Here is a 17,568-nt window from a genome sequence, read left to right on the forward strand (position 1 = left end):
CACAAAGGCACAATGTGTAACTGAACACATCATCAGGGCACAGTGTTGTAAGGTTTACCTCTGTCCTTTGTGCTGATAAATGCAGATACCTCTCCGACATGGGCTACGTCCACCGGGATCTGGCAGCTCGTAACATCCTGGTCAACAGTAACCTTGTGTGTAAAGTGTCTGATTTCGGCCTGTCCCGAGTCCTGGAAGATGACCCGGAGGCTGCGTACACCACTCGGGTAAGACTGTGATTGTTTGTGTATGTATAATAGGGCTGCAACCAATTGTTCATTTCAGTTAATCAATGTCCCAGTGCTCAAGGTGACATTTTCAAAATGCTTGTTATGTCGGATCAACAGTCCAGAACCAAAAAGGTATTTTTTGGCAATTTACAATGATATAAAAGCAGCAAATCCTCACATTTACAGCAAATGTTTGGTAATTTTGCTTAATAAACAACTTAATGAATTAATTGTTGTCAGTTGTCTGCTGATTGATTAATCATCTAATTCTTTCAGTACTAGTGTGGGAGAGAAAGAGGAGGGGTAAACCAAACGGGACACTGTTTTATCTTTGAGGACATTTATATTTAATCCGGTGTGTATTTCTGTGTGTGCGCAGTGTACTGTGGTATATCAAATTTTGGATTAAGTTGACAACTCCTAGACAGAGTCTCGCTCAAACAGAATACACACACACACACACACACACACACACACACACACACACACACACACACACACACACAGAAGGCAGCAGCGGGTTTTAAATTGAGCTGTGTGTCCCAGGCTGAGTGGCATCCTATCAGCCAGAGACTGGCTGCTTCCTGCAGGAGGAGGGCCAATTAGTACCCAGCTCGGTCTCCGCAACACTCAATTAGCACTGAGTCTTGCTGCCTTAGCGCCAAATATGCTGTCATTCACCTCTCACTGCCAGGCTACATCTCTCTCTCTCTCTCTCTCTCTCTCTCTCTCTCTCTCTCTTGCTTTTATACTCTCTCTCACTGAGAGAGCAGTGAGAATAACATAATTCACACCCTTCAAATAGGCAGACTCTGAGATATCCCGTTGTTCATCAATACTGCATCAAGCTAATTTGACTACTCATCAGCTGAAAACACATTTTCCTCTGGAACTCAGCAGTCACCCTGTGAACTTTTCTATCTTTGCAATGAAAGCGCGATAATGAAGATGAGGAAAACAGGCGGTGAAAATGTCTGGCCCCCCGTCAGAACTTGTAATATGTTAAAGAAAGTGAAACTTGGTATCATGAATGTGCTCCTTAATTGGCATTCATTAGTGTAATTGTGGGTTGGACCACATGCGGAAGAAGTGTCTCAATTGCAGTCTGTTCTTCAGTTTCTGTCTTTGTGTAACAAAATGTAAAAACTTTGAATGACTGCAGCCGTATGGAAGGTTGAGGTTACATGTTTGAAGCCTAGTTTTCTTTAAACCCAACAAAGGTGGTTGCATTATCTGGTGAATGTTCTTGCATGTTGTCACAGGGCGGAAAGATTCCTATTCGCTGGACGGCTCCAGAGGCGATCGCATACAGGAAGTTCACCTCAGCCAGCGATGTGTGGAGTTACGGGATTGTCATGTGGGAAGTGATGTCATACGGAGAGAGGCCTTATTGGGAGATGTCCAATCAAGATGTGAGTTTGATGTGATGATCATTTGCGTGCATGCTGTATGTGGTTTGTCCGTTTAAATTTGAATTGAACTATCACTCCACATTTCGACCACCAAGTGGAAACATGTTTTCACCCTTTAAGTGGTGCATGCAAAGAAAGAAAGGCGGATTGTACAACAGCCATTAAATAGCTAGGACAACTGAGAAAACAATCTCACCACAAGGCCCATATATAAACACTGTTATGGAGCTTTCAATCTTATCACGAGATCTTCATCTGCAGGTGGAGTTTGCCCAGTTATCATGAAACTGTGGATGTCCAGCTTTTCTTTTTGTTCTCACTAATTAACACGATATATCCATAGGAATTAAACAATGTGCTGTTTTTCAGGGGTAGGGGAGTTATGTGCCGGGCTATTTATTGGCCGCAACCATTAAACATCCAGGAGTCTGGTTGCCTGGCAACTGCCCAGAGCCAAGAAATAGTGGTATTTAACAAAGGAGATATACCATGTTAATCAGTGACTTTTAGAGGTGTTGGTAGGACGATTAGTTAGCATTTGACAGAGCCAAGCTAGCTGTTTCCCCCTGTCTCCTGGCTATAGCTTTATATTTCTTCAGACTGCTATGAGAGTGCTATTGATCTTCTCATCTAACTCTCTGCCAGAAAGCAAATAAGCATACGTCCTCCCAAAACTTTAGCTTGAAGGACCTTGGAAACAGCAGTTGAGAAAAACTGCAAAACAGCTGCAGTTTTCAAGGTTGAGAATGAAGTTTCTCAACCATGGGGTGGCTTCATATCTTAACACAAGTCATGATATATTTTGAATTACAGGTATATTGGTCTTTGTTTCATATTTACCAATAATTTAAACAATTCTGTAAAATAAACAAAATAGGTCATATTCAAGTCAACATCGCAAGACTCGCAAATTTCTTCGGGTTTTTTCTTCAAATTTCAGGACTTAAAAACAGACAACTAAAAGCCGTACAGGCCGAATAAAATGCCTTCACTTAAAGGGGTGATAGAATGATTATATAGGGTATTTCACACTGTTCCTTAAGGTCTCCTAATAGGGTAGGTAACATTGGTTGGGCTGAAAATTGCTCGAATGCTATTTTATCGGTCCTTAACTACCCTGTGAATATGGCCCTATTTGTAACAAGAGCTTTTCTTCCAAATATGGTATGCTCATGAATATTTAGATGAGCTGCGCGCTGATTGGTTTGAGCGAACCACATACACATCCATTGGAGACTAGACAGCAGGTCTCATATTTCAGACACTGCAAAGTTATACATTGTTTGTCTGCTATTTCGTTATTAAATTCACTTTTTTATGCGAGAAATCAACTATATAAAGCTCAAATATGGGCCGTTTTATGAAAATGTATGGCTAATTGCAAATTTGGTAAGACGTGTCGGACTTTAGAAAACGAGAAAATGGCAACCTCCATACCCAGTGAAAGTCACCATTTCTCGGTTACTGGACTACCGGGGCTCGGGGCTCCGCGGAGCTGGCTGGCTGCCAGCTGCCGGCATAACTAGAGTATATTTACAGTTTGAATTTCGTCACGCCACTTATATAACATCTATCCCAATGTCTTATAAAGCTAACAATGGTGTCCGATTTCAATTTAATGCATTTTTGTGAACATTCTGGATTTCGTTAGCTGCTACTGTCCCTTCAATCCTATGTGTACAGATCGCGGCTAGTTAGCTTCCCTTTCGTCATAATTAGAGTATATTTACAGTTTGAATTTCATCACGTCACTTATATAACATCTACCCCAAGGTCTTATAAAGCTAACAATGGTGTCCGATTTCAATTTAATGCGTTTTTATGAACATTAGGGATTTCGTTAGCTACTACTGTCCTTTCAATCCTATGGGTAAAGATCGCGGCTAGCTGCAGGCCTTGGACCTCCATCAGGGCCTTTTGTAGTCCAGTAACCCAGAAACGGTGACTTTGCGCGGGTATGGAGCGCCGCAGGCTTCCCTTCATGACGGAGATCCAGCTAGCTCACAGCGAGCCGGAGTCTATGAAGTAGGACACGCCGGGCGGCGAGGCAGCACCGGCCGCTGTCACGTAGCCTGCTGAGCTCCTGCTGAACTGCGACACACAGTCGGACAAAATTTGCAATTAGCCATCAATTTTCGTAAAACTATATTTGACCTCTACATAGTTGATTTTTCACATAAAAAAAGTCTCAGAAGTGAATTTAGTAATTAAATAGCAGACCTCTGGAGATCTGCATGACCTAGCTAGATTCAGAAGACTAAGCTGACCTCAGGTCAGTGGTGTAGCCTATGCAAATGTTGGGGCGTGACAAAGACTAGGAGTTGAGATGCTTACGTCAACTTTTAGCTTTGTTCAGATTCGCCCGTTTTCAGCGGCAGCTTCAAAATGTGAGATTTGCATAGTAAAGGGGTATCAATGGGATTTTAAGCTTCTATGTATGTCCTATTTACCCACCGAACTGTCGTTATTCAACTATGACAAGGTATTTTGGTTTTGCATTCTATCACCCCTTTAAACGTTAACAGCATAAAATCACAGATATTTTTGTCTGTCATTTTTCAATTTGCATGCAAAGTATTTTGGTAACAAAGCCAGGCTGCATTGTTCCTTGGGGACTTGTGTATAATAAAGACAGCGATGCAGACATCGAGGGAGAAGTAGGTGAAATATACATGTTTTCTGTCAAGAGGCTGAATGAAGGTTGAAATAGGGAGGGCTTTGTGGGAGCCTATTATTATAAATCCATCACTGCAAAATGTGGACAATGAAAATGAATGAATTTAATGGAAACACACAGAGACATTGCGGGGGTGTAGAGAAAGGTGTGCGTAAGCAAAAGCGTGAAACAGGTGAATACGCATGGAGGTGCAGAGCTAAGCAGAAAAACATGGCAGGGAAAATAGCAGGCTGTACACTCACTTAGGCTATCTATATATCTCACATTAGTGCTTAATGTTTTTTTAAATCACTTGTAAACATAATGCAGCAGTTTTAGAAATATTTGGCTTAATACATAACTATAAAACGAGGGGTTAATGTTGGTAGCTAGTTATCTCTACTCAGCAACAACACAAATGACCTGCAGGTTTTATTTGAGTATTTATTAGGATAAGGATTAACCCCTTGAGATGTGTCGTCTCATTTTCGAGGCGGTCCTTAGGACAAATATACAGCACTCCCAAGCCTAACTACTCCAACACCAACTGACACCCCCCATGAAAAATACAAAAAAAAATAATAATAATAACTATATATACAAGTAAATATACAGTAAGTTTACTTATATCCCAATTGTGCTGCTGTTTTCAATATATGCACAAACAGGTGCCAACACATTAATGAGGAAAAAAGTATGAAACTAAGAAAAGAAAAAGAAAATCATGTGAGAGAGAACTGCCATAATGCCATATGGCGATGAGTGAGAATGTAGCTTTTGCTTCAGACACCGCGCACACGCACTTGTTTCCCGCCCAAAAACACACGGGCAACGTATGCACGTGCAGCCCTCCAGTAACCTCTTCATCCCCCTGCTTCAGACCTCTTCCTCCTCCTTTTGGTTATTAGGCTGTCTGTCTCAGAGAAGGGGGAGAGAGAAGAGGAGGATGAGAGGAGAGGAGAGGAGAGGCGTTTGATGTTTAATTGAGAGCGTTATGCTGGATTTTCTCTGATCTGCGCCAGTACAAGTACAGGCTCTCCCACACTCTCTTTCTCTAAGCTCTCTCCTTCTGTTTCCCATTTCTTCCCCTTTCCTCCTTTCTCCCGTCCTCTCCTTTGTATCTCGAAAATGCGGTCTCTGTCTCTATTCTTCCTACCTTTCCCGTCCGTCTTCTCTTTCTTTCGCCCACCGCGGTCTCTCATTTTTCTCTCCTCTGATCTTTCCTCCCTCCCTGCCAGTCGGCCATGTGTAGTAGTTCTCCCTCAGCACGCAGCAGTGATTTGATGCCGCGCTTCTCTCTTTCGCGCTTTTGGTGCGAGTGTACGTGCACTTTCATGCATGCATGTGTGTTGCACTGAGATGCTATGTAAAAAGGGCCAGCAACTTTTGTTCTGCCTCCGGAACTTATCTCAGTTTCATGTTGACAAGACCCTCATGATCCTATTTTACAGATGTTATTTTGAGTCCATTTTAACCTTTTCTTTAATCTGTTGGTACGGGAACCTCAGCATCAAGGCCAAAAACGCACTACCCAGAATAGTGAGCAGCAAGATCTTGGAGGTACAACAGAGTATGCTAGCTGATTTGTTCAACAGACAAGGAAGGCTGAAGCCATTCTGTCCGACAGCGATCACCTCCTTTACTCAGAATTTCAGATTTTCGGTTTTCTAGGTTCAGATTCCCTGTGATTAAGAATAACAGATACAAGCACTCCTTCATCCCCACAGCCATTTCACTTGTGAACTGGGTCCGGGGGAGGAGGTAGTAACCCCCCAATTCACTTGGCAAAGTGTGTAGTTTAGTTAGCGATATGATGTGGTAGAGCTGGGCAATATATCGATATTATATCGATATCGTGATATGAGACTAGATATCGTCTTAGATTTTGGATATCGTAATATGGCGTAAGTGTTGTCTTTTCCTGGTTTTAAAGGCTGCATTACAGTAAAGTGATGTCATTTTCTGAACTTACGAGACTGTTGTAACTGTTCTATTACTTGCCTTTACCCACTTAGTCATTACATCCACATTACTGATGCTTATTTATCAAAAATCTCATTGTGTAAATATTTTGTGAAAGCACCAGTAGTCAACACTACAATATCGTTGCGGTATCGATATCGAGGTATTTGGTCAAAAATACCGTGATATTTGATTTTCTCCATATCGCCCAGCCCTATGATGTGGTTGGTGTGGTGATGATGATTAAGTCTATGCTGCTGATGGGGAGAGTTTGTGTTAGGATGGAAGAGATGTTGATCATGTATTCAACATGTCTGGTCACTTCGCACTTTATTTTGGATTATTTGTAGATTTGTCTTCATTCTGCCCCCTTTTTTAGATGTTATTGATGCTGTGCTTTGTACACTTGGAAATGTCAAAGTCGGTCACCAGTGACTATTGTCACCCATCGCCTTCTGAATTGTATGACTATGTTGTTTTTCATGTATTGTACCTTGGTGCAAAACCAATTTCCCTCTGGGGACAAAATAAAGTTGAAAGCTGAAGTTGGAGTGCTATCATGAACTCAACAAATGAATTCCCTCCAATGTCTTGCACTGGCAGAACTAGGCTGAGAACTCCAGTCTGCTTTCCACTGCAGGGTCTAACGGAGAGAACTGGGGTTTATTTATTATTCATCTAAACCCCCCCCCCAACTAAAAAAAATCTCTGATTCAGTGCTGCATCTTGTTACTTGCGGAAATAATTAACTGGGCTGTGCTGCGTATCAAATACGCAAATAATGCTCTTATGGTGTGTTGCTTTGTTGATCCTTGCAGCAGGTTAGTTTGTGCTTGCTAACTTCATGGAGGTTTGAGTGCAGGGTCAGATAAAGAGCAGGATCATGCCTAGAGGAAATATCAGGATTCAGGATTTTGCTCGGGAGATTTCAAATTGGAAGTAACATTACTTTTGCTGAAGTTCGTCGGGGTCTTGCTGTGAAAGAGTTATTACATGTTCAGGCGTCAAACAAGTTGTGTCCTCTCTAACCCTTGAAATGCGTAATGTTTTTAGACTTTGTCTACTGTATGCAGTGGATTTCTCACATTTGCCGTCCCTCTTTCTTTCTTCATCTCTTCTTCTGTTATTTCTATCTCTTTTAAGGTTATAAAGGTGATAGAACAGATTCCCAATCTTGTGGTGCATGTTGCAACATCATATTCTGTTATTGCTAAATACACACAGACAGAAGATCAGTGTTGTTCACTGTGCGGACCAAATTTTGTCACCTCTTCTCTAACGTCCTTTCTTTTGAACAAACTTAAAAACTGATCCTCATATTTTAAACATGAATCAACATTCAGTAACTGCTCGACTTCAGATTAACAGGTCTAACAGGGTGAGAAATGATTTTGCCTCTCATGTCATCAAACTGTTCAATGCTCAGGATGAGTCCATTGATGATCAGTGTTCCATAAAATACAATTCTGTATGATGATGATGTTATTTTAACCATCGACAACTGGAGTGGAAGATTATGGCTGGACATTTTAGGAGGCTTTCACATCAGGGATGCCGATCAGAGTACACTTGACCCCAAAATCCAGTTTGTGTGATTAGTGTGAACACATTGTACCGTCCACAGCATGCCCAGGTCCACTTGAAAAGGTGGTCTCTGGAGTGTACATGTGTACTCATGTACAGTTTGCGGTGTGAAAACTAACTGTACCAAAACTGCTATTTAGAATGTGGCGTCACAACTATTCGACTTTCCCGTTCAAACGCGACCGAGAAAGGATCTCTCTGGTGCTTGCTTGAAATTTGGAAAAAAAAAACAATAACAAGAACAACTGGACATTACACACAAAAATTATGAGATTTATGGAATAATTTGAGACTATTTAAATGCAAGTGGGAACAACAGAACATTTTCCTGACAACTTAAAGAAGGCAAAATGCCAATCTTGACTCCATCTGGCACATTTGCATGATGGACTTAAGTGCTTACATTATTAATGTGCATTTTCCCTTATTGCATGTATTTATATATGTTTTATGTATTTTTTAATGCTTTATATTTGAAGTGCGGGTTTTACCTGGCAGCGAGACAAATTTCTAGTTGGAGTAGGCTCCAAGTCATCTTTTCGTAGGGGAGGATTGAGAATGAACATGGGAGATTTCACTGCTCTGGCTGGTCTCCAATCCGCTAACCCTAAACCTTATGTACTGCCATGTAAACTGGGCGTTACTCTCTCACTCTATCTCACTCCTTTTCTCTCAACGTCTAAATGAAAGGAAACTCATTTGTTAGCAGATCCTGCATACTGTCCTGATATACTGTATCACTTTTTAAAATCCTAACTTCTATTTGTCTTTGTCCATCCCCCTGTCTGTCTGCAGGTCATAAAAGCAGTAGAGGAGAGTTACAGGTTGCCGGGTCCTATGGACTGCCCTGAGGCTCTGTACCACCTAATGATGGACTGTTGGCAGCGAGAACGCAGCAACCGCCCCAAGTTTGATGAGATTGTCTGTCTACTAGACAAACTAATTCGCAATCCCAGCTCATTAAAAAAATTGGTCAACTCTTCACACAGGTATGAATTCACCCCGCAAAACAACAACGTATCAAAAACATCACAAAGTTATGTTAAGTCTTTCATTTTGAAGAAAATCTATTTTGAGAATTTACTGATTTTAATTTTGAAGCCCAACACAAAAATGTATATTTTTGGATTTAAGCAATAGATGGCCAATCATTATGCTCAATGGTGTTTTAAGCCCCCAACGTCAACTTCAAGGCACCTAACCCTAACCCTAGTTTTAACCCAAATCTAACCATTGCCTAATCCTAGTGCCTTCCAGGCAGCGCTGCCTGGAAGATGACATTGGGGGTAAAACACCAAACACCAATCATTACACTGATATGTGAATGAGATATACATATTTTTTTGTTGTTGAATGTATTCGATGTAAGAATGAATTATCACACCTACTTCTACTAAAAGACTACTAAATATAATTTTGTGTTGATCTTTTCAAGAAGAGAGATATATGTTGGTTTTCACCGACTTTTTTTTTTTATTTGGAAAATGCAGTGTTTTAATTGACCGGCTTAAACACATCTCCGCAATCTAATAGACTTGTCACCGTTCGGACTCAATGCAAATAGAGTCTTTATTGAAATTTTGTGTAGCTTCATAATTAAATCAGGATGGACATAGTATCTAACTGCTGCATGCCTGCAAAGAAGAGGAGAGAAAGAAATGAAAGTGGTTCTATTTTCTTAAAACTACGCATTAGTGTGAATTGAATTTTGTAGGGTATCTTTTGATTATCAGCACATTTGAGTATTCAATGAGTATTTCCCCACTATACAGTACATGCATTGCATTAGTGTATAATGGCATGAAATGGCTTTTAAGTGCTCTGAAGCGGACATTTAGTCAGACACTCTCATGACCTTGTTTTCTTTGCAGAGAAAAGGAACTTTCTCTTTTCCACTTACACACACATTTACAAACACACACAGGAGCACAGTTAATAAACCAATGCCATATCTAACAGCTCATGCAATAACATATGACAATTAGCCAGATTAAAGGGACGCCAGTCCTTGTTCGTGACATGACACTCCTGTTCTAGCGCCAGCGTGGAGAATATTGTTAGCTTGCATGGACATGTCTGTTTGACAGTATGCAGAGCTCTGTTAGCATGGAGAGTGCGCTGAATGACAAAGAGTTTAGAGGGGACAGCATTTCCAGCTTTGCGTGATGGTGCATAACTAGCATAACGAAGTCTCACTGGGAACTGTCAGGACTTGTGAGCTCAGCACTGGGCTTCAAAATGTAGTTGATTGTGACAGGGAATCCCTCTCCATAAAGGTGCAGTAAGTGATGCTGCGCAAAGATTGTTGATATTTGAACTCAACTGCCAAACAAATACAACTCCCCTTTAATAGTCCTTAAATCTACTTCTACTACATCCTGACAATGGGTATTGTCTGAAATAATACATGCATGATCTTGTGTTTTAATTTGATTACGGTCTTAATCTTTTTACTGTATCTTAATTTCATATGTACCAGGGTGTCCAACCTGTTAGTGGAACATGCCAGCGTAGAAGGGAGCTGCAGCACTCGGAGCCAGACCGTAGGGGAATGGCTCGACTCCATCAAGATGGGTCGTTACACTGAGCTCTTCATGGAAGGAGGTTACTCTTCGCTGGAGACAGTGGCTCAGATGACATCAGAGTAAGGCCACACACATACAAACATACAAGTACTAGGACAATCTAGATATAGATAGTTTTGGGTTTAACTACTCAGGTTTTTAGATTTGTGTCCAAGTTTTCTGCAAAATTACCTTATAAAAAGAATTAAGTTGAAAATAGTTACTAAACCTCGTAGTTCTCAGTTTCTATAGGGACTATTTCTTAGTGTTAGAATGTGGTCCTTACGAAAAACTTTGGGTGGACTACATGATCCAGACTAAAATGACTACATATCACATTTTTTTCTTTAGTTCAAGAACATCATTACAAAATGTTATGAAGGCCAAAGCAAAATGTGAATGCAGGATCTAGTACGAGTTTGCAAGCCTGTGTAAAAGTTGTAAAAACAAGCCCCCTTTATAGAACTTCTTCTTAGAATGTCTTTTGAAACAGAAATACTTAGAGAAAATCAGTATGACTTCTGAATGAATAACTCAGGGACCATACAAAAAACTACCTTATCAGTAATAGGACAGTTTTGTTTTTTTAATTGCTTTAATCAGGATATCTACAAGAGCTGAGCCTAATAATATTATATATTGATGATTCTCTTACTGGCAACAACACTGCACTACATCAATAAATAATGTCTTTAAAATAAGTTAAAGGACAGATTATTTTATCACTTGCATATATTTATTTTTATTTGTTAGCAGACTGCTTTATAAATAAGGGCCTGTTGTTTCTGTGCTGTTTTACAGGGATTTGCGAAGAGTCGGAGTGAACCTGGCCGGACATCAAAAAAAGATAATCACTAGTATTCAAGAGATGAGAGTGCATATGAACAACACCAACTCTACTGTAAATATCTGAAGCATATGTACAGGCACGCGCACACACACACACGCACGCAAATACACACACATGAACACATACACAATGTATGGACCTAGTATGTGACAAAAAGACTCCGATTTGCTGTTGGACCTAGATCGGCTTAGCACTTTTTACGGACAAGACACCCAGTCTTTATGGATCTAGACTGAAGGATCCACATTTTTGTGGTTTGTGTGTGTGGCGTTTGCTTGTGTTGTCATTGGGAATATTTGACATTGCAGCACTAAAACCAAACTGAACTGAACTGGGTGGTGCTACACGAAGGGAAGATGATGGCGAGCTAAACTGAACAGAAGATTTTTCATTCTAATTATTCCATTTGTGTGAATCTTGCAGATTCTGATATCTCTGTGCACTCTGATTCTCTCAGATCAAATGTGGAACATATACCGCAGATCTGGCTCTGAGAGCAACTAGCACTTTTTGGCTGTATCACAAATACGGGAGTTTCATGCAGCAGGCTCAAACTTTTTCAGCCTGTCTCAGGTCTCTCACAATGGATCTAAACAGTTTCTCTGGCAATTTTCTCTGGAAGTACAGTTCCATCACGAGTCATTGAATTGAACATCATTCTCAGGCGGGGGAAAAAAGTAATAATGGACCAAGAGCATGATGTTCATTAGTTTTAGTCTCAGCTTTGGCATGCTGATGTGCTTTGGATTTAGTTTTAATTTAGTCTCTGGCAGGTCTTCATGCGACCAGACTGCAGTTGTAACCCAGCTGTGCAACTCATGGATGCCCCAGACTCATATTCAGCATCATACACATCATTATCTTTCAAAGTGATGCAAGACAAGAGTACCTAATGCAACCTACATTGTTTAAAGAGGCTGACTATTAAAATACAACAACGTCTGTGATAAGGGAAACCATCTTGTTGAACTACAAAAGAAAAATGTGAAAAGATACAAGGCTGTAGGCATTGGGATAATCTATAACTTCTGGCTGAATGTATAGCACTACGCAAAACACAACACTCAGTTGCAGCATCAACCTGTTTTGTTTGATATGGACATGCTGTCAAATAGAATGTGGCCATTCTGTTCCCTAAAACTAGCTTCTGAATGAATCTGCAGATGTATATGATATCAGCTGGCTTTCTGTTGTCTTTGCTTTGAAAATCTGTAGGAATCTCCACTAAGATCTTGATGGGTTCCTATAGAGCTAATTCAGCTATCAACTCCTGACCCATGCAGATTCTAAATTCAAATTGCATCATGTAACTGGACACTCCATGCATGTTTTAGTGGAACGTTCACTCCGATGCAGGGGAACCTTCGTTAAGGTTCTTGCAACATCACGCTTTCAAATCAGCTTCACTCAGAGTCTAGAAGAACGGTTACTGAGATTCTACTGGAACTTTTGCTCAGACACTAATGGATCCTTCACTCAGAGTCTAGAAGAACTGTTACTGAGATTCTACTGGAACTTTTGCTCAGACACTAATGGATCCTTCACTCAGATTCTGATGAACCTTCGTGCAACCTCTACGTCGTACATTCAAATGGAACATTTCGTTTATGGGAATTCATGGAAAGTTCAGTCAATACTGATGGAACATTTGATCATGTAATAATGGAACTGCCAGTCAGATTTTAATGGAAAGGATCACCCAGATTATAGTGGGACTGTTAAATGATATTCCAATGGAACCTTCGCTTAGATTCTAATGGAATCTCTACTAGGATTCCAATGCAGCCTTCACTCAAGAATGCACTCCGATTTTCATGGAGCCTTCACTTAGAACCCAACAATCTTCAGGTACCGCAGAAAACCTTCAACAATCTGTTCAGTTCACCATGCCGTAGAGTTTCTCTCCACCACATCTCTACCACACCACAATAAACCTCACTCTTACAGGACTGCAGAAAATAAGGAGGCAATATTGATCAACTTGATAATCATTTATTTATTTATACATGTTCAAAAAAGCGATAATGAGTATGACGTAGACAGTTTGATTAATCATATTACTCTCTCTTTGACTACTGAGCAGCTCTGCCTACATGTCTTTCATGTATATAATGTATTATAAATTTAAAGCAGGGAGCATTGTTCTTTATTCTTCCATCATGTGGACATTGAAGTTGGTATTGGTCAAGCATCATCTCAGAGTAGTACACATTAGTAAATAGTGACAAATATTCTAAATCAGCATTCCTGCTACATAGACCTGGGCCACTGTAAGGTGGGAGCAACCAGCACATCTGTCCCCATATAAGGGTGCCCAAAAGGGTATGCAGAACTATCAAATATTTGTTATGTTGTACGTGCTTGTGTTTCATTTTAAATTTTGGAGCAAGACCTAGAGATATTTTTAGTGGCCATAAATGAGACAGAAATAAATACTTTGTTGTCTCTAAAAGCCGGAGCCAAAGTGTGCACAGGGATTGGTTCTTCTTCTGGTATGGTTTAAAGGTATACAATGATGTCAATGATCAAGCCCTTGCTTTAGTTCTCTTTAGTATGGTATGTAATACATTGCTACTCAGTGCTTTATTGTTAAAACTTGACCCTTTTCACCGTTGTGTTCACCTAAGCAGGAACTGAGTTCTGACAGTATATATATCCTCTTTGCAGATGACATGCTCATATTTTCTTGGTTATACACGTGTACTGCTAGTGCTGGGAAAGTGGAAACGAAATTAGATTGTAAAGCTAGTTTTATAAGAAGTGGTATTACTTGACTGTATGAAAGGCATAGAAAAGCACACAAGAAGAATGTATGATTTTAAAGGGGTATTTCACTTTTTTAAAGGATATGTTTCCCTTTTAAACACTCAAACCTCCCTCTGATTTTAAGAGGAGTCAAATTAAAAGGCCTCATTGGCGGAAGAAAGCCACCACACTTGGGCGTTTAAGATTTGCCATCTGCTGGTCAAGATCCTACATCTTGACTTTTTCATAAAAGAATGTGAGTAGGCAATGGTCACAATTGTTATTCTCCATGGTTATGTGTTTTTAAAAGTCGAAATGTTCTACCAGAGTGAAAGTTGGCTTGGAAGGTAAACATCTGCATAGTCCCTTTGGTCTCCATGTATCACTTTGGAGGTTTGGCTTTAATGATGGCGAACAAGAGTGGTTTAGCAACATTAGATCTGCGGTTATGTGGTTTGTGTGTTTTTTTTAACCATAGTGTACTTTTTTATTTAAGCAGGTCTTATTCTTGTCTTCAAAAATGCAACCAATGTAGATTATTGTGGCTATGCAGATCTTTAATGTAGCGGGGAATGCATCAATAATATGGTGCAGATTTTATATTGGACAATATAAGGCATTTACAGTGAAAGTAATTGTGCTGGGTGGTCTCCTCAGTCGTATGAATACCACAGGCGTTTTGATGAAATTGTCCCAGCATTTTAAACCCACCCAAATTTCATGGTATTGGCTCTTTACAACAACACTTTTCAACTTAATTTTCAACCTAAAAGCTATGCCTGGAGCATGAACAATTGGTGAATTGTACACCCTTATAAGTGCCTCTCATCTTTCGAGCACCATTATTTCCTCCCGCGCCAAAATGCTATGCCCCCAATTGTGCCCCAACTTTCTATGTATTTACTTTTTGCCAACAATATCTACAGGCAATGAGAAGAATGTCAGACAATGTGTATGTTGGAACTAATTTAATTTGCACTTTATGAGAAATCTGTTGACCTTTTTGTTTGACTAAAAATGTTTATAGGTAACTGAGTTTTTCTTAATGATTTACTATACGATTACTATAATGACTGTGTTGATTATATCACTCCATATTCTCAATGCTTCCCATAGTGTAAAATTTGACAGTTAAGCACAAAGCATTGGTAATATTTTTAAAAACAAATCAAAGCTATATATATGGAAAGCATCATTGATGTAGAGCACCATTTTCTTGTGTACGGTACAACGATACACCTTCAGAACGTAAGCACAGGGTGGGACAGAAATCTTTAAGGACAGTGAGCGGATGATATGACTTTGTACAAACGTCAATAGCACTAGCCTTTGATGTCAACAAACTTCAGCCAGACATTTTGTCTGAGTGTTTGTGGCATTGTAGCATTACCACTGCAAAGTACAAAAGTGTGAAAACAGGTATTGATTTCTTGTCATTGCAAATAGCAATACATATAAAGTTTGGTTGATAGGTGTTGCTGCGCAAAACGTCTTTATTCATTCAAATGATTTATTCTCAGCACTTTTGCAATGGCATGATTTTATTCTGGTCAGCTCTTGTTAAACAATTTTCATTAAGCAGGAAGAAACAAAGCACAGCAAACCAGCAGAGACTTGTAAAGATTTATTGATGTGTTGTTACTCTTCAATGACTGTCAGCCAGAGCTTCATCAACCATGCAGTGAAGTGTTATGCAGGAGCCAATTTTTTGGTGTCAAATTAAATTACGTAACATGTTTGATGTAACATCTGAATAAACAACTTTGTTGTTTGAAATTGACTTTCAGAACAGGGTAATTTGTTCACATCAATATACACATTCATTTCCATAACAAGTTCTTGCATTTGTACATATTGGAGTTTGTTGGAATTGGCTCCATAATAAAAGCACTGCATAAACCATTAGAAATGAGGTTTGACTGAATTCTAGCAAATGTACAAAAGCAATACCTGATATTAATAGCAAAAAATAATATTTGCATACACAAATGCGTGGGTATATAGCAACCATAAAAGGTTGCCCTGACATCTGACTGGTTTTAAGACACTTTATAATGATGACAAGCATAGTGTTGGTGTCTTAAAGCCATTGACAAACCACATTGTGGGGAAAAAAACTGTTGTGAGTTGAAACCTTTACAACCGATATAATGAAATCAAAGACACCACTGTTTGTGTGTCGAGTAAGATTGAGATTTGTGCAAAAAGTAAAACCTTCAAATGCAAATTTGCCGTGGGAAAAATACTTCTTTTACCAATGGCCCTGCCCACTTCACAACTGTATAGTTAATTTCTCAGGAAGTGGGAAATAGGTATTAGGTCATGGACATGTGGTTTTTGGGAAAAAATTGCAGCTTTCACTCAAAGTATTAACATACAAAAGCAGGTATGTGGTTATTAGGTTTTTCTCATCAGGTCAAAGACAACGACCATGTTATCAGTAACTCACAGATAAGGTTTTAAACAACTGAATAACTGTTTTGTGATTCTTTTGAAAGCACAGTAGAGATACTATTGATGTGCTATTGGTTTGTCTTTGAGACTGTCATGTATTATGTTTGTGTTGATGTTTTTGTAGTGTGATATCAAATTCTATATTTTTGCAATAAAATAAAAAAATCAACTCCTGAGTTAGCTGTCATTGTCTGATGCCAATGCATGACACATGCATAGGGGGTTCATAACTTATTGCTTTACTGTATGTGTATTGCACCAGTACTACCAGGGCTTAGAATGACCAACAGTCAAAATGTGTACTCATGTTCTACTAACAAACCAATTCACTGACAGGCAATCCAGTTCACTGACATGCAAAGAACTGTGACCGATGTAGTGTGCTAACCTCCGCATTAAACATCCTTATAGACAGGCTGCGGACTCACTGAGGTGAGTTTTTCAATGATTGGAAGGCTTGCCACAGAGTTTGTTTCAGACATTTATATTCCTCTAACAATTAATTGTGATAACTTTGGTGATCCCTTAACTTCCCCTCTTGTGCCACCATGAGGTCAAACTTTTAATTTGTTCAATAATTTGATACTACTTTACCTGCAAAACATTCCTTTCAACCTCGACTGTTCTTTATTTGGTGCTAATTAACAAATGTTAGCATGCTATCACACCAAACTAAGATGGTAAACATGGTAAACCTACCTGCCAAACATCAGCATTAGGGATGGGTACCGAGACCCGGTGCTAATACGGCACCGGTGCCTTAACAACCGGTATCTACCAGACCGAATAGCAATGCGGATTTCGGTGCCTCATTTCGGTGCCACTTAAATGCCAGCGCTTCTCTCTGATGCTCCGAAACAGACGTTGGAGGCAACCAAAACATTGCCGCATGTCACGATAATTAACACTACACTTAGCAGCAGGTAACGTTAGTCTACCTTTAGCTAGCTGCTGGATTAAACAAGGTTAAAATGCTGACAGCTAAACAGTGTAAAGTGTGACTGTATTTCACTGTGTAGGATTACAACACCGGGACCTAACAGTCTGTAGCTGCCATTGTCGGAAAAACGACACAGATGTTGCATTTACTTGAAACTCGCCTCGCCAGCCT

The 17,568-nt window shown here is 39.8% G+C and overlaps 1 protein-coding gene across 1 annotated transcript in view; it reads left to right on the forward strand.

Annotated features, from left to right (window-relative positions):
- Positions 1-11,321, forward strand: part of epha5 (EPH receptor A5) — a 68,674-nt gene extending 57,353 nt beyond the window's left edge. Inside the window, exons 15-19 of the mRNA XM_078271214.1 lie at positions 86-227; positions 1,493-1,642; positions 8,640-8,833; positions 10,324-10,488; positions 11,210-11,321. Of these exons, the coding sequence (XP_078127340.1) occupies positions 86-227; positions 1,493-1,642; positions 8,640-8,833; positions 10,324-10,488; positions 11,210-11,321 (763 nt within the window). The remainder of the gene's footprint in view (positions 1-85; positions 228-1,492; positions 1,643-8,639; positions 8,834-10,323; positions 10,489-11,209) is intronic.
- Positions 11,322-17,568: the final 6,247 nt, after the last annotated feature.

This window comes from Sander vitreus, chromosome 16 (assembly GCF_031162955.1).
Source record: "Sander vitreus isolate 19-12246 chromosome 16, sanVit1, whole genome shotgun sequence".
Taxonomy (NCBI): domain Eukaryota; kingdom Metazoa; phylum Chordata; class Actinopteri; order Perciformes; family Percidae; genus Sander; species Sander vitreus.